The sequence below is a fragment of the Sander vitreus genome, chromosome 5, assembly GCF_031162955.1.
Source record: "Sander vitreus isolate 19-12246 chromosome 5, sanVit1, whole genome shotgun sequence".
Lineage (NCBI taxonomy): Eukaryota > Metazoa > Chordata > Actinopteri > Perciformes > Percidae > Sander > Sander vitreus.
The window spans coordinates 29,560,801-29,584,495 of NC_135859.1; the positions used below are offsets into that span (position 1 = coordinate 29,560,801).

At 39.4% G+C, this 23,695-nt stretch overlaps 1 protein-coding gene across 4 annotated transcripts in view; it reads left to right on the plus strand.

Moving 5' to 3' along the window:
* LOC144518613 (protein yippee-like 1) overlaps positions 1-23,695 on the plus strand; it is a 34,957-nt gene that overhangs the window by 5,500 nt on the left and 5,762 nt on the right. For 2 of the 4 annotated variants that reach the window (XM_078251415.1, XM_078251413.1), the window contains exons 2-5: positions 1,951-2,044; positions 2,880-3,164; positions 20,379-20,422; positions 22,833-22,941. In XM_078251415.1, coding sequence (XP_078107541.1) covers positions 3,048-3,164; positions 20,379-20,422; positions 22,833-22,941 — 270 coding nt within the window. In that variant the 5' untranslated portion in view covers positions 1,951-2,044; positions 2,880-3,047. The remainder of the gene's footprint in view (positions 1-1,950; positions 2,045-2,879; positions 3,165-20,378; positions 20,423-22,832; positions 22,942-23,695) is intronic. The other 2 variants (XM_078251414.1, XM_078251416.1) reach the window with 1 other exon arrangement.

A 23,695-nucleotide genomic window follows, 5' to 3' on the forward strand; every position in this document is an offset into this window, starting at 1 on the left:
AGCCATACCTGCCAACACTTCCATTTTCCCCAGGTTTCTCGTGTTTTCTTAGCCCTATCTCCCGGACCCCTCCCAGTTTGTTATTTCTCCTGGGAAACTCCCGTAATTTGCATGGCCCAAACTCCTTTATAAATAATCGGCCCAATATGTTTGTCTAAGGTTGACCAGTTGCCAGATCTTGTATCAAACGAATCTTAGTCACACAATCCACACACCATATACAATTTACAACCCGTTTGCCACCTCAATCTGGCAACCTATAACCCAGTTGGCACCCCTTCCCCCACCCCCCACCCCCACGCCGCCATGCCCCTGCACAAATCTCCTGGATTTTGAAAACCAAATGTTGGCAGGTATGCTGTAAGCGCTAACGTAAGTAGCTCTTTTGCGAAACGCAAGAAAAAACTGTAAGGCCCTAAACCTTGTTCTGCTGCCCCCAAGTGACCAGAAAATCTATTAATGCACCATTATGTATCACTTTTTATCATGCGTTAACAGATGACTAATTTGAGACTAATGCATAGAGGAAATAAAAATGTAATAATAAAACAACTCAAACCTTTTAAAACATGTTCAATAAAATTGTATTTTAAGTGCAATACTTACTTTGCATCACTGTCTGCAGGGCAGGTGAACTGTGATTGGAGCTGAATGTGTTTAAAAATCACATTGGATCAAATTAAATTCAACTTTATTTCCACGGTGCCTTTTGAAAAAGACTGCAACAGACAAAAAATATAAAAAAAAACAAAACAAGATACAATATGACAGTAAGAAACTATAGAAAAAGAGAAGTAAGATGAGTATTCTATGAACAAACCTGTTTGACCTCTGTTAAACTTAAAACTTGTATTTGTTATATTAGTAAGGCATGTCTTGACCTCTTTTGAGGAAACAATCTACTGTTGGAGTCTCCAAATTAAATAGGGTTTTTGAAAAAAAATTAAATATGCATATTTTTTATGTCTGTGTAAGCATTAATTCCATATTTGATCAGCTGGAATCCAATTCTTGCCTCACCAAAGTCCAGAAAGCAGTATCGTAAAGTAAATGGAACAGATCTGTCTGCATTCTGGTGGATATGTTGGCGTTCCACACCTGCAGAGATGTTTTTGTTAACCTGAGTTCCTCATTCATTGTGTCTTGGCTGCATTGTCTCATCGGCTATTCTAGTCTGTCCTGCAGATGAACTGACATGGTATGCATTTCTGTGTGTAGAGCTGAATCCCCTGCAGGCTTTCTGAATTCACCTCAGCCAATGAAAACCTTAAGCTTCTGTTTGTTTGTTTTTGTATCAGTATCCTCCTATGTGAGCTGGATTTATTTTGGAACTTTTATCCATATTTCCAGTTTATTACAAGTTGAATTATATTTTAGGAGTTTTTTTTTTTTATTGGTTATGATAACAATGATAATGAATAGTTTTATGATCATTGTACTCACCAAAATAATTGCTGAGACCCAGCTGTGTTTTCCTGTACTTAAGTACTGTACTTAAGTACAATTTTGAGGTACTTTACTCGAGCATTTCTGCTCCACTAAATTGGGAAATATTGTACTTTTTGCTTCACTATGTTTAATTGACTGCTGTAGTTGTTTTTTGCAGATTCATATTATTAATACAAAATATAAATCCACTAATAAATGATGATGAGATTAAACTACACAGCAGTATATAAAGTAATTAAAATTAGCCCCACTTTTAGCAGCTGCAACATTAAAGTGATGAACACATTAATGCATCAGTTATTATTATTCTGAAATGGGCCATTCTGCATAGTGAGTACGTTCACTTTTGGTACCTTTTAAGTATATGTTGATGCTAATACTTTTGTACTTTTACTTAAGTTATAATTTGAATGCAGGAATTTTATGTTATAATATTTGTATTTTTTCACTGTAGTATGACTACTTAAGTAAAAACTTTGAATACTTCTTCCACCACTGCAGAGATCTGGGAACGAGGTCAATAAAAAAAAGTCCAGCAGAGAAGAAACAAACACGAGCAGTCAGATGATCCGACAGATTGTAAACAAACTTCGAGGTTAGCCAAACTTATTTGTAAAGGAATATGAAGGCAAACTCTGAAGTTATAACTCAAACTGTCTGTTGCAATCATCAGTTAGACTGACTTACTGAACTAACTGTAGATGTGTGCACACAGTTTTCCAGAAATGGGGGTTGTTACCACTATTTCAGATGCTCTCACACTCCAAACAATGTGGTTAGACAGTCGGGCTCACAGTTGGCTTCTTTACAACCTTTACAACCTGTTTCTTGCCCACATCTGACTTTGTTGTTGAGTACAATCTCTTAATCATAGTCGATAAAAGTGACTGCCAAAATAAATAATATACATTTATTCTGGTACATCAGCGTCAATTAATAGCTTACTCTTACCAAAACAAGTCAAAAACATGATCTGAAAAACTGACCGCTATGTAGTATTTCCTATATTTCTCTTTATTTTTTGACTGATAAAATCAGTTATCTGCAGTTCAAGGATATATTTTTGTTATAGCTAATGCAATAATAAATGTATATGAATATGATAATAGCACGTCAGAAATGTCTTCCAATAGATACAATTATGTATAATTATACATAAACTATGAATAATGAAATTGTTTGTGATTAAGTCAAACATGTTATGTGGCTTTACATTAACAAGGGTTTGTTTGACTTGTCATAATGTTAAGTTACATCACCGCATATTGGTCGTCAACAACGTGCGATTGTAATCGCATAATAGATTATGATTGCTCGAGCAAATGAGCTGTGTTTATATTGGAAATGCAATCAAGATTGTGAGCTCTAAAAATAGGAAGTATGGGACTTGTGTCTCACCACGTCTCCTCTTTTTCCTTTTCGGCCTGCAGGTTTGATTTTCTCCTGTGGTGTCTGTGTGGAGCGTGCCACACACCCACTCCACAACAACGACGGCTTTTGCTTGCATCTTCCAGTGTTTCTTCTGTCAGCAAGTTCAGCAGAGCTGCAACTCTTCCAGTGCCAGTCCTGACACCAGCGAGGAGCCCTGCCCCATTGACATGGTGAAGATGACCAAGTCAAAGACCTTCCAGGCTTACTTGCCGAGCTGCCACCGCACCTACAGCTGCATCCACTGCCGGGCACACCTGGCCAACCACGACGAGCTCATCTCAAAGGTACAGCAGCTCCAGTCCTTCCTGTCCTTCATTTAAGCCACCCTGCAGCATTTCACATGACATTCAACAGATCCGTTTGTATTTATAAACATGAAAAAGGCTTTAGGAGGCTTTGCAGTTGTGTCACAAATCTCCCAGCAGCAATATTTGGTGCCTTCATGAATGTCAATTGGAGAAAAATAATACATTAATGTAAAAAATACCTGAAAGACACTCATAAACTGTGAGTGTATACACATTAAATAATTATATATATATATATATATATATATATATATATATATATATATATATATATATATATATATACTGTGTGTGTGTATATTTTGCTGCAACATATATTGTTGCAGCAAAATATATTGTGATTGAAATTGCTGCAATGTTTTGTGTCATATTCGCACCGCTGACCGACATCAAACTGACAAGAGTCAATGGGCCAAAAACATTTTCTGCATAAACTGTGTGAACTTATTGTCGTGTTAGCGACCGCGCTATCTAGCTTGTTAACTAACCGTAAACTTGACAGTTGTGACTGGCACTAGCATGTTTCCAACTGACTAGCATGTTAGCAGTTAGCTCACCAGTTACAGTACGTACAATAGTATGCAAATTAGCTCTGCAAGTCACTGCATTATTATCACCTTTATTTATTCAGGGAGGGCCAATTGAGAGCAAGCTCTCATTTCCAACGATGCCCTGATTACATGCCATATAAAATTACAATACATATAAAAATCACGGAACATAGCAATAAATATACAGTAAACAGTTGCAATACACAGTACACACGTAAAACAATTACAGAATGTCAAACAACTCAATGTAAACATGTACATTCAGTATAGATGGCTTCATAAAGAAGAAGAATTTAAAGTGATTAAATGAAATCAGGCTATTCAATTTCATTAGAAACTGCAGGTTATTCTATTTATATGGAGCATAATATTCAAATGCAGTTGTGCCTAATTCTGTCCTAACAAATGGAATATTTAGGACCAAGGAATCACTAATGCGAGTACCTTAGTGATGCGATTTAAAGTTCAGCAAGCATGTTAAAAATACAGGCAATTTTTTAAGCAAGGCTTTGTAGATGAATAGAATGCAGTGTTGCTCCCTTCTCAGAGCCAAGGAAGTCCAGCCTAAATTTTGATAAAGGAGACAATGGTGGGTACTAACTCCATCACCAGATATAAATCTTAGGGCAGAGTGATAAACTGCATCAAGTCACATAATCCAACTTCTAGCACTTTATTTACAAGGATCACAATTGTCTGTTTACACATGCAGCAGACATGGAGCAACATTCATTTGAAGTCTTGTTTAAGCTCTGTTTTGGGTCTCCACCAACTCCTGAAAATGATATCTGGATCTTTAGCTGCTAAATGCTCCACTACGTTCACCAGCAAGTTGTCAGTTTGTCATTTGGTGCTGGGTGGATGGAGTACAGTGGTTTTATCGAAGCTTGTTTGTTACAAATAGCTGACTGGGGCAGCTGGAAATGCGTTTAATAAATGCGAAACCAAAAACATTAGCTAAAGGCTAAAAAGCTAATTAGAGCTACATAGTTGGCAGATAATTCCCTGTGGGTTTGCTTCTATCAGCTTATCCTTTTACATATAGGCATTTGATTCAATGTTAATGTAAAATATATTGATCAATGCAGCTTTAAAATAAGCGGTACCCATGCAGGAGCAGACTGAGAAACATAAGCAACACTTAGCGCCTGAGTTCATACATTAGTACAAAGTTCAGCTGCTCTATGATATTTTTTTGGGTAACTGTATCCAGTTTTTAATTATTCATATCAAATACTGATAAGTCTGCACACTCGTCTGGATATTGGCTTGGATAATGGCTGTCTCGGTCTCCTTAATCATCTTTTGGATGACATTATGAGTCATGATGATAAAGGTTGACAGCGTCCGTTTAATAGTTTGGAAATTAATAAATATGTGCACGGCTAAACTGAATTCTCAGCAGTGATTGAGTGTTGTCCCCTGGTATTAGTTGTGGCAAATGTCACTTGACAGCAATGTCATTTTATGTGATGCTCACCAACCTTATTGGATCTCCAAAGCTCGTGTACCTGTCTCTTTTTCCATCTGTATTTTATTTCTGTCGATAAATTCTCAGAGGCTTTGATGACAGCCGCTGCTGGTGTTATAACTGAAGTTGGTTTCTGTGGCCAATCTTTTTTAAGTGTTACTGCCTCGGCTATTTACGTTTCTGTTGCTGAAACTGAAAGCGCTGCTGCTGTGGCTGACTGACACCTCAGAGGTTTTTTAAAAATATGAGATGAAAAATCATTTGCACCACTGCCTACATGTTTTCTGTTTAGAAATGGACTCAACTGTTGTTTTTGTTTTTATGTGGTTGAATTGTCTCCTCCCAGTCATAAAGATACCAATACTGCTGAATTTGGAGCTCAAAGCTGTCATCAGGGCCACAACTGATTTGTTTTGTTATCTATTAAACTATGGATTATATTGAACTGATTACTTCTATTAGTCTGAAAATGTCATAAAATGAGGACAAATGCCTATTGCAGGTTCTCCGAGTGTTGTCTTCAATTTAATTTGTCTGAACCAAAGTTGGAAAACCCAAAGGGATTTAAATTATGATATAAGATAGAGAAAAAAAACTGCTAGTACTTACATAAGAGAAGTTAAATCTTAGAAAGGCTTTTGTATTTTTATTTGGCAAATCACCTAAAAATATAAAACTTTTATTAAACTTCTTGATTAATTGTATGTAAATCGAAACAAAAGTTCTCAGTAAAGGCAGTGACACACCAACCCGATAATCGGCCGTCAGACAGTCTGGCGAGGTCAGTGACTCAAGTCTGTTCGGTGTGTTCCGTTCCGTCGTCCGTCCGAGGAGCTGTCGGCCTTCATTTTGGCCGACCTGACATGTTGCGTCGGAGGGCGGGCAGTCAGACTCCATGACCAATCTGATTGGTGGAGTGCTAACCCGGAAATGACGAGCGGGATGAGCGTGACTAACGCCTCTCAAAATCTGACAAAAATCTTTTAAACTGACCTTTGTCGATCTGAAATGAAGACAGATTCAGCAACTGCATGGTCTATTTCTCGCTTAAAATGTTTTCAGAAACATGTTTCGGTGAACTATTTTAGTACAATATGAGATTGTATTCTGAACAAGCCGCCATGTCTTTGAATTTCTGGAGAAACCAGACCCACGTGATGCGTTCGTCCAATCAGCTGCCGTCGGCAGTCGGCATCGCTTCGGTGTGTTCCGAGGCACCTTGTTTGGCCAACTCGGGGAGGCAGTCAGTCCAACTGCATTTTCTGCCGAAGGTCGGCCGTCCGGTTGGTGTGTCACCGGCTTAAGAGAAATCATAGAAGTCTTTTACTTTAAATTAGCCAACAGTTCTAAGTCAAAACATTATCTGTATTTCAACTTGTAATTTGATGCATATAGTCATTAGATGTGTGCGATCTTGTGTGGCCTAATCTTAACATTTGGGAAAATGATTTTCATCATCACCCACTGTGGATCATGAAAACTCTAAACATTTAAAACAAGTGAGTTTGTGCTCTTCTGCTTTCATGGAAATAATACGTGCCAGTTGTATAATGCAGAGTTTCTGTCAGACTGTTGTCAGAGAAACTCATCTCTGTGAGACTGTGACCTAAAGTGAATCCAAATGACAGTTTCATTATAAGTGTCGGAAAGATGCCTGGCAGTACTGGTCTGAATTTCAAGCTCTTTCAAACTAATATTCAAGGAAAATGTCTTAAAGACACACCAGAGCAGATATATATTCAATATTATTGTGAACAAACCTTGATATTGAGCTCCAAGTTAAAAGGTATTTTCAAAAATAATGCTCCATGTCCTATCATTCAGAAAGTCTGAAGTGCAATATGATTGCGTGAAGACTTTCAGTGTTTAAGTACATTGAAGTGCATTGGTTGCTGGAAACAGATTGTTTTATTAGACCTTAAGTCACAGTACTTCTGTTTCTGTTTCTTCTGCTGTGGACAAACTATTTACGTTCTGCTGCCGCTCAAAACGTTATAAGACTCTACTCCAGCTGAAGCCTCAAAAATGATCACAAGGGTGGATGTGTCGGGGGTGTGCTGATGCTGGATTAGCTATGTAACCTTGTCAAAACCTCTTGAATATCTTCACATGAAGGTGGTTGATGGAAACGAGCTTTAATTCTTATTTTCTTTTGCAGATATGTAAGAAATTAGCTTAAAACTTGCACAAATGTAATACAAACGTAAGTCATGAGGACATAGAGTTAAAGGGTCTTTCTGATCCAGTTTATAGTTATTTTTCTAGACATCGATAATGGCCGCGGCCCGATAGCATTTGTGTTGATAGAAGGAAAGTTCAATTGATTTGAAAGGAGTCCTTTTTATCATCAGATTTTCTCTATCCGAACTTTCCGCATTAAATCCTCTTGAAGCTTTTGTCCTACTTTGAACTGTGCGATACAAATTTGCACCCTGATCACCATGGATGTCTTAAGATGGCACCTTATTAAAGTTATTAAATCTTCAGATGTTCCACCAAGTATAAGCTCATTAGAGCTACAGTAGTAGGATGACAATTTTCATTATTCTTGTTCAATCTCATCGTTGACATTTTTCTAAAAAATCCCTGTAACACCAGACGGTCCAGCAATATATGTAAAGGATCTTCTATCGTCACACACTTCCTCCAGTATGATGCTGCTGTGGAGCTCTTATCAAACATCCACACCACCAGTTTTGGTCCTGAAAAAACAAATTGTTAACTTCCAGTCAAATTCCTCCATCATTAAAGACTGTTGATAGGTCTGTGCCCGCCTGCAGATACATTCACCGACATCCTGTCCTCAATAATTATCAATCCTAGCAGAGGACAAAAACAAACAACAACAAAAAACTCATTTTACAGTCAGACCACAGTAGGATGCCTAAGATACAGTCCATTTCCTAAAATGAAATTGTCCTGCTGGGTCTGGCCATTTATCCGCCCACGGAACCTGAACCTGAGTGAAATACAAACGGCTGAGAGTTGCATCCTCTGATTTCTTTTGCTATGAGGCATACAAGTATCAATTTGTTGCAGGATTTCTGGGTATTGGAAGTCCACATTGTCCAAACAGCTGCTGACATTTTGAGCCACAAACATACTCCGTGCTGGTGAGCAAAGAGTGAGTTAAGTTTACAAACGATCAGATGAACCGGAGTTGCAGTGACTGAAGCAATGACCTTTTATGTGCTACTGTATAATAAGATGGTGACAGTGTGCTCCCCGTGCGTTGCAATCTCACCATGCACTAAGCTGATTATTCAAATGGCAAAGATGATCAATCTGCACACTCGCCGTCTCCTGCAGCTCGGAGACTTGAAAGCTCGCAGCTTGTTAGGGGAAGAGGAAGACAAGCTTGGTATACAGCTCTATCACCAGACTGTCTTTTGGCAGGATCAGAGGCCTCAATATAGTAATTTTGGAGTTTTGAAGTCTGCACATTGTTTTAATTGTTAAAGACTGTCGTAAATCACACTGATGAGCTTTAGGCTAAAGAGAGCGACTATCCTCATTTATCTGCCCCTCATTTAACCTGTCTAGAGCCATGTCAGACATGTGGATTAAGTGTTACACAGCAAAGATTATGTGAAGAGGCAGAATCAGGTGTTTTATGATGAAACACTGACACTTTATTGGCATCTGTGGGGGAAGTGGAATTGTTGCTGCTGCAGAAAGGAAAAAACTGAAAATGAATAAGGTTTAGCAAAGGAGGGTAATGCAAATATCCTTCAGTTTAAACACAAGAATAATGCAGAAGAAAGATGTGAGATACAGAAGAATCAGGTGTAGGAAATCTCTGGGCAGAAGACAGAGACCGTTCAAGGGGGCTGCATTAAAAACTACAACAGTCCTCTATTCCATTTAATTACAGCTGTAAATTAGGCTCGGACCAGATACCAGATCAACATTTGTATTTATATTGAAGAAAATCAAAGCCCTCTTTGTGAAGACCAGAGACAAGACGGCATTAACAAGGAACCTCTAAGTGGTCCTGTTGCTATGACCCCTCGCAACAAGAGGTCTGCAGACCGGCATTTCAATCCCATCTTTCACAACCAAATAAATGAAATATTTCATACTTTCAAGATGAGATTAAAAGGAAGAAAAGTGTCCAACACTTTTAGACTGACACTTGTGTGTCTGAACTCCTGTACAGCCACTCACTTCATCCTCAGACTCTCCCTCCGGACAATCAAACCCCCCTCTAACCCCCATTTAAAGAAACACATACTTTCTAAAATACTATAGTGGATTACTTCATTAAAACTGTTTAAACCTGTACATCTGTATGCTTAAATATATTAAAACTTTTGTTATCATCACCAAATTCTATGAGCTGTAGGCACATTAAAATGATCTGACTTGAGTGGACCAGAGTTTGGTCTAGTTCTAATCCTCTGTGCACCAGAATTTAAGGGTGGACTAATGGTTAAACTGATACTGAAAAGGTATGTAAGCCAACCTAACTGAACAGACTGACGCGCATCATCGTTGCCAAACGTCTACGTTTCTGCCCGTCCAGCAGTGTTATAGTATTTGAGTACACTACTTCAAAAATTAGTCTTAAGACCAGTCTTGAGACCAATTTTTGAAGGTCTCAGTCTCGTTTTGGAATCGACTGCATTTTAATTTGGTCTTGTCTCGTTCTCAGGATTTTATTTCAAGACCGGTCAAGACCACAACTGCAGGGATTTCGCTAAATTGCCTGTGCATTGTCTGATTTAGGCCTATGTGTTAACATTTGCAAATGCAACCAATAATTTGTTACCGTAAACCCCCCTCTCCCTGCCCTCTTTACACACACTCCCAAGAAAGTGAATGCGGGAGACGGGAGAAGAGGCTCTGGCTGTCTAACACAAGTCTGGTCTTGGTCTTGACTTTCGCCCTGCCTTGGTCTCAGTCTTGACTCGGTCTCGCCCTGCCTTGGTCTCAGTCTTGACTCAGTCTCAAACCCACAAAGGTGATGTCTTGGTCTCGGTTTAGGTGGTCTCGCCTTCGTCACTGCCGTCCAGACTACAAAGCAACCCCGGAGTTTTTTAAAACCAAAAGGGGGTCAGCAGTGTTTCCAAATGTCTCCGTTTTAGGGGGTCAGAAATGGCAGAGTAGTGTAGATGCAAGGCATAAATGTAGCCAAAGATATAGTTTTTTTTTTAAACAAAAACATAGTAGGGTGGATGATGGGTGTTGAGCATTGACATACCCCCTTTTGGGTGAGCACGTCTGGTGATGGTCCGATGTCTCACAGAACTTTCTCGACCAAACCTTACCTATAAAAGACCTTCACTGGAATGCAACTGTGGACTCTTTTTGGTGCGGATGCTTTGGTATCATCTCTTTGTTACCACTTGCAAAGTTTCCCATCCAACCTCAACTTCAACTAATCTTCATCCCTGTGGCATCATTATCCTCTTCTGACATCAACACAGCGACTCTGCAGCTGCAGTAACACTTACCCTCTCTGCTTCCTCTCTAAATTCAAATGTACACTGGCCTCTATGAGAACTTGCTTCTAAAAGTCATCACCGCTTTTATAACAGCTAGTTTTACCCTACACAGGTCATTAGATTTAAAAGCCTTGACGTGTCAGACAATGTAGACTGTTATTTTAATTATTTCTTTTCTTCTTGAGTCACATCCTCTCTGGTTTGCAATCAGAATGTTCATTGGGGTTGAGATGCAACATAAAAAAAGGAAGTAAACGCCATTAATAATGAAACTAAAGACAAAGTTCATAGAAAGCATGTGGTTCAAACTGTTTACACAGCGAGATGTAAATTGAAAGCGCGATTGAAAAAGAGCTTTTTTATTTTGATGGACTTACAATGAGGAGAAACAAGAAAAACAGAAGACAAGAAAACAAATACAAAGTAACATCAGTTGTAAAATAATACAGAATTAGAATATATGCATAGAAAAAAAGGAACTATAAAAAAAATAACACACTAGAGTATCTTCACACCACCTTCAACGCAACACTTACTGGATCCTTTCAACAGCAACAATATCTGCTCTTAGTCAATGGCACAGCATAGTTTTGCCGGCTGCCATTTTAAAAGAATATATCAGTCACTGTTGACGGTAGCTTGGCTGTTTAAAAATGGATTGTTTGTGCAGGCTGTCCCTTGCCGGTTCTCAGTGGTCTGCAGTATTTTTTAACTCCACCTTCCAGTATCGGCTCTGCTTACTTGGAACCTTGATCGAGGTTGTACCAAAAAAAGCCAGGTACTATCCACAGCTTTTGCTAATGTAAAACCAAAAAAGGGCGAGTTGAGTATAGCTGTGCCATGCAGTACCATGCAGTGGAAACACAATATTAGATGCTCCAAATGTCTGGTTGAAGTGCAGAAAAGTCAGATGTGGTTTTGCAAAGAAATGAATGAAAGAAGCTGCAAGTTAGATTTTTGGGCCATTTAACTGCTGTTCAGTTTACCAGAACGGACATAACTAGACTTAACTTCATGGTGGTAAACATTTGTTTATAGATTTATAGAATTAAGCACTTTTAAAAAAATATATAATTTAGCACATTTTGCTTCACAGTCATATAAAGTCATAACCTCCACAACATAAAAATAAGTCCAGAACTCGGCTTTCCTCCCCCACTTAACTTTTGATTTACTTTAATTCTTCAACTGCACATTTGGATTCTTCAGTGTGACTTATGAGCCCTGACTTCCGCTTTCTAAGTGGCAAATAATTAGATGAGAGCAAGATATTTATGAGCTCATGCGTCAGTGCTGCTGAGGTCACCGTGGAAGAGGCTGAAGATGGTTAACTGTTAAGTTTGTGCGTTTGTTTTTATTAGAGTCATGCCACATTGTCATCACAGCTGATACTGGAGCAGGAATGCTGGAGAACCAGTAGCACCAGAGAGTTTTAAACTGGATTTATTACGGCCCAGTAGTCGTGTCTCAGCTACATTTGGTTTGTGGTTTCTATTTACATAAGCATAAAATAAACGTCTCTTGTATTGTGGTTCATTTTTAGACATTGTTATTTAAACTAGTTTTTCCCCCCCTGCTGTTTGTCTAGATTGGAGTAGTCTCGCATTGCTAGACCTTCCTCCACAGCGCTGCGGAGGAGGGTCTGGCTAGTCCACATAACATTCTGGGATGGGAGAGAAATGTACTCCGGTTTATTTGCATGTCTTTAAACCAATCACAATCGTCAATGGCGGCAATCCCGGAAGTGGAACGTCGTGGATATAGACTAAGATTGGAGAGGCACTGAATCTACTATAGTCTGATTTCAAGCCATACTCTCCAGTCAGGTTTATTAGCATCGGGCTAGAGATGGCTATGTTTGGGTTAGTGGTTGTGGTTAAGGTCAGGTGGAGGATCTGGTATTTCCATTCAGACGACACTCAGCTGCAAATAATGTAAGATACTTAACTTTAAAATATTTTTAAAAACCCCAACACAAACCAGTCCTTCGCTACAACCTTTTATTTATTAAAGGAATTGTGCAAAATAAAAGCAAACATAATTGCAACAAGTGAATTTCACAGTGATGGCGTTAAAACCAAGTGTCCACATTATGTAATCACTTGGTATTTGTCTTTAATACTAGTTGAGATCCAGCCTTCAGTGTCACGCTATTATATAACTCCACAGTCAGTTTGGAAACGCCTGCTGTAGTGAAACCGTCTCTGCATGTTTGTACTTCATGTTTTGTTTGTAATCTGCTCTGTTGGCCTTCAAGGAAGTTTTGGCAAATGTCTCACCTCGGTGCAATGTTGGCTTTCCCTCTTTGTGCCTCAGTCATGCAGGTGTTTGGCCTGTAAAATGCAGACTTTTTAAAACTCGAGTTTACCAGACATAAACAGATCAGTTTGGACAGATTTTTCACATACCGTTCATGTTTTGGATATATGCATCAATCCACTTTGTTGGTTGGACTTTTTAGTTGAACCCACTTGTGCAGCATGAGGTCAGAAACTCAATTTCAAGTCAAGTCAATTTTATTTATATAGCCCAATATCCCAGATCACAATTTTGCCTCGGGGCTTTACAATCTGCACAGCATACACACAACACCCTCTGTCTTTTTCGACCCTTGATTCAGATAAAGAAAAAACTCCCCAAACAAAACCCTTTAACAGGGGAAAAAACATTTCCCTGTGTTCCCCATGTTTTATACAGTCTATGGCAAAAATAACTCGGAGAAACCTCAGACAGAGCATCAGAGGAGGCATCCCTCTCTCTAAGGCGCACAGATGTTCAATAGATTTCGTGTGTACAGAATAGACGGAACATAATAAAATTACCAAGTACTAAGATGAACTTTTTTTCTCCAGGAAGAATCCGTTTCCCAGGAGTCATGGGATTGTTAACAAGAAGATTGGTAATAACATTACAGGAAAACACTATCTGTGTTGGAATATGTACAAAAGTGGATGGAATTCCGTCTTTATTCATATACATTGTTTATTCTTAAAAAACATATTTCCGAAATCATGATTTGAAATGAATTAAAGTAAAGTTACTGTCAAAACATTTTCCATAAATGACATTAAATTACATGCAGAACTAGAGCTAAAGTGATTTGAACTTTTCAGCAACAATTATGTTATCTGATTAATTGTTTAAGTCATTGTTGCAAGGCAGAAAACCTACAAATGCATTGGTTCCAGCTTCTCAAACGTGAACATTTGCTGGTTTTCGTCGGCTTCTATGATAGAAAACTGAAAATATTCAACTTTTGGACTGTTGGTTGGACAAAACAATCGATATCAATACGTATAAAAAGCTTCATTTGAGCATTTTTTCTGTATTTCCCTACATTTTATATACCAAACAATCAACTGAGGAAATAATCTGCAGATTCATCAATAATGAAATAATCTTTCAGTGACATAAAAGATGCTCAGTATTAAAACTCAAAGACCACTGCAGTGAAGAGTGAACTGGGTTGTTTCCTCGTTTATTGGGACAACGTGACTCTTGATAAATGACCTAATTAGTCTAAACAATCCACTTTAATAATAAGTGGATTTAATTAAGGGATCGTCCTAAGACAGTCTGTCTTTTCTCCCGGAGGTTTTACATGGTAAACTTGTTGCTTTGATGGCGGTACAGTAACACATCATGCTCTGTATCGGGCTCACAACATCTGACAAAGTTGTTAGTTTAATGAACAAATATAATACAACACTTTGAATCAGTACTTTCTAAATCTCTAAAAGACCAGGCAGATAGCATGATCTGTATGTCAACTTTATGTTGCTTATTTTATGTTTATGTGTTAGCATTTTTAGGCCTTTATTTGACAGTACAGCTAAAGACATGAAAGGGAAGAGAGGGGGGAATGACATGCAGCAAAGGGCCACAGGTCGGAGTCGAACCCGGGTCCGCTGCGTCAAGGAGTAAACCTCTATATATGGGCGCAAGCTCTACCAACCCTTTAACTCACACATTATTGTTTTGATGCAAGTACACATGCAGTTCTCAGTTGTAGTTCCCAATGTACAAATGCATAGTAAGCTTACAACATATAACAAACACTAAAAATGATACAGAGGGCGATCAAAAAATCTAAATAAAGTAAATGCATATTAGACGTAATAAAAGGAAATATTGCACAAATCAAACCAGTCATGCAGTTTAGTACTTACAGTACGATCTTTAAATACATAGAGGTTCACTCCGTTTATGGTGTAACGCTCATATTTAAACCCACAGAATGAACAGTAATCCGCCTAATTTGTATTTTTATTTCTCTGAGAATGTGGGGGGAAAAAAAAGATTCAGATCTTTAAAATTGTTGAAAAAAACTTTTTAAAACATTTCAGAACATCCTTTTAAATCTGTAAAATTTGATATAAAACAGATAAAAGCAGCAAGTCTTCCCATTTAAAGAGCTGTAACTAGAGAATAAACGCGTTAATTCATTAAATATTTTTTGATTGAGTAATTGTTTCAGCATTTTTATATCTGATTCTGCATCTTTTCCACATCATGATATAATATCTTGATATTGATTGTGACCATACTGCTCACAGATCTATTAATAAGCTCTCCATTCTCTGCCACAGCTCGTTAGCATTTGTGTGTTTAGTAGTCCAAGGAGGCATCACCAGTCCTCAGCATCAGCCCTTCTAAGCCGATTATGTTACTTAGGAGAAGATGACACCGTAGTCTGGTGTTTTCCACTTCACGTTGCCAAGGGCCACGCGCCCTGCCCATGTTTGATTTTTATCTCATGTGAAATTTGTGAAGTGCAGCTCCAGTACCGCATTTCTTATTAACTTTTTTTTCACTGTGCACGGAGTAGAAAAAGGGCAAACTAGTTACCCGGCCATGCTAACAACAAAGGGAAGTGCTGGAGGAGCTCTGCAGGTTCTGGCACAGTTCTCCCCTCGGTTGCAGTTTGATTGCTGGAAATCTCCTGAGCCAGGTATAAAAAACTGTTTCCCCTCCCCGCGCATATGCGCCGAGACTTCGAGGCATGCCAGCCGGTGAGGAAAAGATGCAGATGGAGCAGCCCGAAAGAGAGGATTAACCTGAGCATACGGGCCAGAAGGAAGTATGGCAGGCACAATATCTCCTCCTGCCCTCAACCCCTAACTAAATATGGGAAGCCTTTATTGCTACAGATCTGAATGGTGAAGTTTTGTTTTTGTTGTAAAACTCCCTGACAATGACGATTAGAATTGTTTGGTTCGCTCCTGCTTCTACGAGCTGATGAACATTGCTTAACTCAGCTCCATTGTGTAACCAGCTGAGTTGGAAATAATTATTCATGCGTTTATTTCCTCCCGTCTTGACTACTGCAGTTCTCTTTTCACCTGCCTTAGCAAGACTCCCATGAATTGCCTACAAGTCGTCCAAAATGCTGCTGCTGCCAAGCTTTTGACCAATTCCTCCAAAAGGTCTCATGTTACTCCCAATAGGATTTCTTTACACTGGCTTCTTATCAAATTCAAAATCTTTAAGAGCCTTGGAGTGGTCAGGCACCTGTCTGCATTAAAGAGCTTCTGCAGTCCTACATCAGCAGCAGGCCTCAGGGTTTGTTAGTTGTGGCTCCTAAACTTTGGAACTCTCTCCCATTGGACCAAAGATCTGTGGACACTTTTAAAAGAGCATCGCAAGATCCAGCTGTTTAGACATGCTTTTGCTTGATGTCTTTTGTTCTAAAGTAGTCCATATTGCGATTGCGATAAAATAGCGATTAATAGTGCAGCCCTACTCTCAGTTCATGTTTTTGATCAGATAAGGGTTACATCCTACAACAGATAGGAGCACCATCCTGAAGTCAGATAGCAGTTTGAGAGCAGAGGCCTGCAGTGTGAACGTGGTCCTCCAGCGGGACGACGCAGCCTGAACACTGAGGAGGAGGCTAAGTGTTTTATTCAGCACCTTGGCTTCGTCCCACCCATCAGGCTGATGGAAGCCACTCTAGTGGATTGATCACACTTTGCTTTTCTTGCCATTAACAGACCCACTTTGTTTTTTTGTTTTTTTAATTCTGAGTTGGTCATTTGCCAACACTCTTTTACATGTGACTGACGGAACCTGTGACACAACAGTCAATTTCTTACTGTTCCCCCTCTCTCTTTTTTAAAATCATAATTAAAGCAAGTGTATTGAAGGTCAGCAAGGTTTTATTAAACTATAAGCCACATTAGCAGATGGGCTCCAGGGATGTTGGTCAGGCAGTTCACCACTTTAGTCCAGAGTGAAATATCTCAACAAGTATTTGATACCAGCAGGTCAAAATGAAACTTGGCATGGTAAACAGGATAAACAGAGCCTGTCAATCAGACAGAATTGCCATTTGGTTTTACTTTCCTTTCCTTCAGCCTGTTTTATTTTGCCCTAGCCCAGTCAGAAGCAACTGACGTATCAGTCCTGCTCACATCATTTCAGTTGACACAGAAGTTTGGGTGGTGGTAGTAAGGAGCACATAACGTTTCTCACGACAAGTTATTTCTAAAGCCGACTTACAATAACCTGAACAGCTGTGTTGATCTCATTTACGCTTCTGGACGTTGCTGTGACTAGTATTTTAGATAAAGTGTATTGCAGAACATAATGTAAAACTCTAAATATCAGATGTGTAATCCTTAAAAGTACTTCCCTCGAATTCAAATAGAGCTTTTTGGGTTTAACAGGATGCATTAAGTTGGAGTTGAACCCTCACCTACCACAGTCGAGCATCTGTTGAGACAGATGGTAAAAGTCGACCTCAGCAGGTTTGTTAATAGCTTCGAGTTAATCTTTATTTCACACAAGGGCCGAAATAAAAATGCCGTTTTGTGAATTTTGGTGGCACCAGATGCAGTTTGTGTGAACTCTGTGCTCTCTGCAGTTCAAGCATTTTGCCTCTCGGGGTTAGATTTGTATTTAGTGTGTTTGGCTGAAGGAGCAGATTTCTCTGTGTGAGGTATTGTTCCCTTCAGTCCCGCGTGGTCAAGAGGATTCAGGGATTTTGAGATTTGCTTCGTAGAGTTTATATCTTGGGAACAAGTGTGTTTAAAACAAATGCAATTGCAGCAGCTTAAGGAAAACGAGCTCAGTAACCGCACACTCCCATTGGCTCATGTTTTATTAAACGGCAAAAAAAAACAAAAAAACCTGTGGGAGTACTTCCACCCTGCATCTGATTCTCTCTGCACTCAACAATACTTGCAGGATCCTGTTGGGCCGTCTAATAGGATTGTAGGGAGTCTGGAGGGGTTTAGTGCAGCCCCAAAAGCTGTCTGGCTGCTGTCTGCATTCAAAAAAACAAAACCAACATCCAAATGTTTTTCTTTTTCTACAGATCTTGTTGGATTTTGCTGTTAGATTCTTAACGGGCCATGTGACAAGCATCCTACTGCTCCTGATGTTTTTTTGTAGTCCAGTGATCTACAGTACAGTGAAGCTCGCAGCAGCTCGGGTAGAGAGTAAAAAAAAAAAAAACGCTGCCAAAGTAAAAATAGACTGTGGGATGCAGATAAGGGCAGCGAGAGATGGAGTCGTCCTTTTTTGCGCCAGTGGTTAAGTTGATGGCTGAAGCACAGATATGACACCCAGCTCTTGTCACATGGAGTAACCTCCTCCCTGGACTATAAACACTGTGGAGAGGACTTGTTGTTGACTTCACTGGGACCGACCTAGTTCCCTCTCGCAGCTAAAGGTCGCATGTCTTGTGGCTCTGCACTGTATGTGTGTGCAGACTTCACTTCAAACACAAACAATGAGCTGGAGGATGTAACAGTGAGACAAACACCTACAGCGATCAGAGAAGGGGGGCAAAGAATAGAATAATACTCCTCTTTCGTTCTTACATATGTTGTTCTTGAATCAGTTCCAAGACAAACTGCTGTTATCTGAAATAAAATGTTTTCAGTTTTGACAAATGCATCAACACTCGGGCAGCTGAAAATATTCTCCTGGGCCTCGGTGGTGGTGGCTGTGGTCAGCAGAGTAGGAGGCAGCTGGAGCTCCTATTAGGCGGTATTAGCTCAGCGCCCTCAACCGCAGCCACAAACTTATCTGCCTCACTCATTTGCAATGGAAAAAGCAAAGCTGATTGGGGCCTGCCTCCCGGCCGAGAATGACAGGGCCGGAGGAGAGAAGCCTAGCAGGCTCTGCCGTCGCCCACTGTGACGGATTTACTGCTCAGTGTTTACATTAATATACAGTAACGTCATGTGTGAACTTAGCGGCAGGCGGAGGCAGGATATTTATAAAGCCTGATTTTATTTAACCTCCTACATTCATTACGACTACACAATTGAGTTTGTGTTGTGTTTTTCGTGTGTTTTCCAAACTAAACCTGAAGAATCACTACAATCGCATACAAGAAATGATAATAAAGTGTAGAAAAAACTTAAAATGTACACAGACGATATCTGGAGAGATTTTGAGATCAGTGATAACAGTTGTCCAACATGTTTCCTATTTAGACTAGCAAATATTTTACAGTAGTGAACTTTTTCCAATCAGATCTTTATTTATTTACTCAGGTTGCACTGCCAGTTTAAATAAACCCCTTCTGTTGTACGAAAACCTGTTGTTTTGATATTCTATTAATCTATTTTGATGTGTTTTTCCCATAACTTTTGTTTGTCAATATTGTGCAACCCTAGTTAAAATCTCGGACAAATGCTCCAGGGCCAGGCCATTTAAGGCCTTGAAAACAAGTGTGTTTGTTTAAAAGAAAACGCCACATGGGACCTTTTAACATAACTTACTCCTCAATGCAATTGAGCTAACATGTTTTCAGCATGTACTCATTTGGGGAATTTTTAAATCATTAATCAGGGCTCAGTACTGTAATTAGCTGCATGTGTGTGTACAGTTTACCTAATCTCTAATAAAACTGTATCTTGGCTGTGTTTATATTTACATATCACACATAAAGCTCAGATTTTCATCACTGTTCAGGCATTAAAGTCTCTTCTTCTATCAGCTGTTAGACGCTGCTGTCATCGTTCTGCAAATACACTGAATATCCGTAACGCTGCATGTCAGCAATGAAGTGTGATGTCTTGCAGCAAGGAAAAAAGTCAGACATTTAGTAGATTTTTATCTAGATTTATATAATCTCAATGATTGTGGCAAGTAACTTTATTTGAAACACAACATCGGTGGCATTGGGTAGCTCACCTAGTAGAGCGCGCGCGCCCATATACAGAGCCTTAGCCCTCGACGCAGCAGCTGCAGGTTTGGTTCCGACTTGCGGCCCTTTGCTGCATTCCCCCTCTTTCGTGTCTATCTTTAAAACACAACATCAATCTCTTATTCCATCAACTTTCTGTTTGTATTTTGACCCTCTAAACATGCAAAGCACCAACAGCTTTTTACATGATTTTCTTGTAAATATTTAGCAGACAATGAAGTACAAAACTTTAAGTTTGAGTTCATGTTTTCTGCACTGTAACAATCAATAACAGGGAAATGAGAGGAATCCTACTTCACGTCTCAAGAAACATCTCTCTCGTCGTCATCATTAAAGTTGACGTTTATAATAGACTCGCTCAGACTTTTATTTCTTACCTCCAGCCAAACTTGTGTGTGGGAACCTTGACAAGGTGGAAGAAAAAGTATGCACAGCAGTAACTGGGAGAAAAGCACCCCCGGGCATCAGTTGCTGACATTCTTGCACTCAGCGGTTTGGTGCAGCTCTGTATCGTCTACTTACGTGATTTTTTTTCTCTCTCTCACTTTCTCATTTCAGTCATTTCAAGGCAGTCAAGGAAGAGCCTATCTGTTTAATTCAGTGTAAGTATGAGACACACACTTACAGTTCACCTCTTGTTCTCTTCCAGAGTGGAAAACTTTGCTTTGTTGCTCTTTTTGTACATTTGATTTATACAGTGTGTTATTTACAAGTGATCTGGGGCTTGTAAATAAAAGTTACATGGACTCACAAGTAGCTCATTATTTGTTACGTGTTCCCACTGGGTGCCTTTTGTTTGAGTTTAAAACAGAGTTAAATTGTCCCTTCTTCACCTAAACATACTGCTTTGCTTTCACACTTGTCTACTCTTGTTTTCTGTGCAGCTGTATTCCGTTGCTGCCACGATGACTGCACACGTATGTCCAAATAATGTTTTAACGCACATGCACAAAATTTAGAACAAAGTACAGGCAGGTGGAGCCACAAGCAAAAAGTCAAAAGCCACAAAAAAAGTTAAAAACAAGGGGTATACAGATGAAGTTCACATTCCCTACTGCAGAATTTACTTTATTCCCAGCAGTCGTGTTCGATTATCCGTTTCAACAAACACATTACACTACATTAAATTCACTCTGCAGATGCTTTAGTCCAAAATTCCCCCTACAACCATACAAACACCCACATTTGAGGTTTGGTGTCTTGCTCAAGGACACTTCAGCAATTGGTTATTCAGAAATTGGAGAAAATTGGGAAATAAACCACATGAAATAGAAATAAAAGTTAAAGCTCCCCTTTTTTAATACCCTCATCGGAAAGAAACATTGCATGCCATCAACGTGCCTCTTTGTCCATTGTCCACAGACATTTTAGCAGTGCACTACTGCCACCAATGTGGTTAGGACTGCGTGCACATACATTTTGGGAGTAAGGATTGGTGTCTGATTGTACACAAACTGCACCACAGTGTGCTTAAAACCAATATTGGACTACCTCTGTAAGGTGGAGTTGGGTGGGATATTTTGGTCTGTACATGGGTTCAGAAAATAAAGTTCATATTATCCAAATCTTTGGCAAAACACTTGATGTGTATTTAATTGCCAGTGGGAAAGCAGACGGAACGGCAATGTTTTTTTAGCGTCACAGGGACTAAAACCAGTCTGATTCCAGTGTCTGCCAACTACACCCAGTAAGCACTGATTGATGCTTATTTGCAGGAAATAAACAGTTAAAATATTTAGGTTAAAATTGGGCTGAAGTCTACATTACATATAAATGTTTCAACCACAATCAAATGACTAAACTTGAATGTGAACCAGGTCCTAACGACAGTAGTCATTGATATGCTGTTGAAACAATGATTATATAATATGTAATCTCGCCATTAAAACATGTTCATGTCAGTCCTGGCTGCAGGAGCTGCTGGTTAACATCCATCTCTTTAAACCCATGAGACACTTTTAGTGGTTTCTTTCTTGCTTGGTTGGTTTTTGGGCCTTGGCTCTCAGTCTTCATGAACCACACAGAAGTTTCTCTTCTCTCTTCCCGCCCCCCCCATCCCCCCAAGAGGTCTGAGACATTTTCAGGTGTCACAGTGCAACTGCTTTGTGCCACCCGACTCTGATTTACATTGTTCCTACCCGCCAGAAGGAATTGAATTACAGTCTTAATAAATCATTCACATAATGCCCAATGTGAAAGTGCCTGATATCCAGTGAAAGATGTGTATGGTGCTTTGCAGGTAGCCCCAAATCAGATACAGTAGGTTTGGTGGGAAAATGAACGTTTTGCAGACATTTAGCTTGGTTACACATAATGGTTGTTTATTTGTCTGCGGCATTTCCTTTAATTAAAAGCTAATCAGCAGCACAGTGTTTACTGGGAGGGAGTGGTGTGTTTAGTAAGGAAGAAAGTACAAATATACGGAAAAACCAATAGATTTCCCCTACCAAATAAGTATTTATTTAAGGTTCCTACTGAAGTGCAGTTTTGAAGTATTGGCACTCTAGTATTTCCATTTTGGGAGACTTTATACTTATACTCCAATACACTTATCTGTAGATATAGTAGATAAGCTCAGAGATTGTCACTGTTGTCAGGTTAAAAAATAATCTCCAAAATGTCAACTAAGCAATGTAGCTTTTTTGGCTTGGTATTGTTGACATTTTGAAAATAATTTCAGGGTATTCAATTTATTCGTTTTAAGTGCAAGAAAAAGTATGAAAAAAGTGAATATCTCATATATGGAGAAATAGTTTAGATAGAATTAGAATAGAATATTTTCACCAATTTGTATTTCAAGTTTAGATCATTTTATTTAATTTTAATCTTAAGTTTGTAATAATGAATACGTAGCATCAGGTACACTTTGACAGGGACTGCTCTTGTCAATGAGTACTTTCATTTTGAATACTTGAGGTCTGTTTTTACTTTAAGTAAAAAAAAAAAATGGAGCTCTTCTTTTGCTCTTCCTGACCTTCCTGAACTTTTCTCCACTTCCTGTCTTCCCTGCAGGGTGAATGTCGGCTGCGGGCCAGCTGAGGAGCGGGTACTCCTCACAGGTTTACATGCTGTGGCGGACATCTACTGTGAAAACTGTAAAACCACCCTGGGCTGGAAATATGTAAGTCTCCTTAAACTCTCACCTGAGCCCTTTACTTTTCCCGTCTGAGTGTTTCTTGATGCACCACTTACGCCTGCTGCTGTGTTGTTGTGCAGCTATGTGGTTTCTTGGCTTGCAATGGAACAAATGATACAGGTCAAAGGAACAAGGTTGCTCTCATTAAAGCATTGCTTGTTAAAGCCATGGTGACACTTTTCTTTGCTCAGGGTTGTATTTAGGCTGAGAGATTGAGCGCTCTGTGGTCTCCTAGCGTGTAAGATAATTACAGGGCCGAAAGGTTGGCTGCAGACAGCCAGACTGGTACCTCTGAGAGTCTACAGTGATTAAATGTCAGGGCATTTTGAAGAGGCTTGTCCCGGTAATTGTCTGGAAAAAGACTGTAGAAGGGTTGTAAGATAACTGAACAAAGTATAAGACAGGGACTCACTTAAAGCCTCTCCTTCAGTGACAAAAACAATTAGAGATTGTCAGAAAGGCACCGCAAGCAAAGTAAAGCAAAGCAGAGCAGAGCTGGTTTACAAGGCAAATCAGGCTGAGCCGATAATCAAAGACACAGACCCACGTCGACATCCTGATTCTCAAGAAGCTCCGCAGGACTGAGACGTCTGCCGGAAATGATCCAGCACTTCAGGAGATGTGTTGTCAGACAGGAAGTTAATTTAAGAGGTGGTTTGGTCACTGGAGGAAAGCTTCATTTTCATTTTTTTTCTCTTCGTCTCTAAAATCCAGCTTTTCTCAGATAATAATGAGGCCA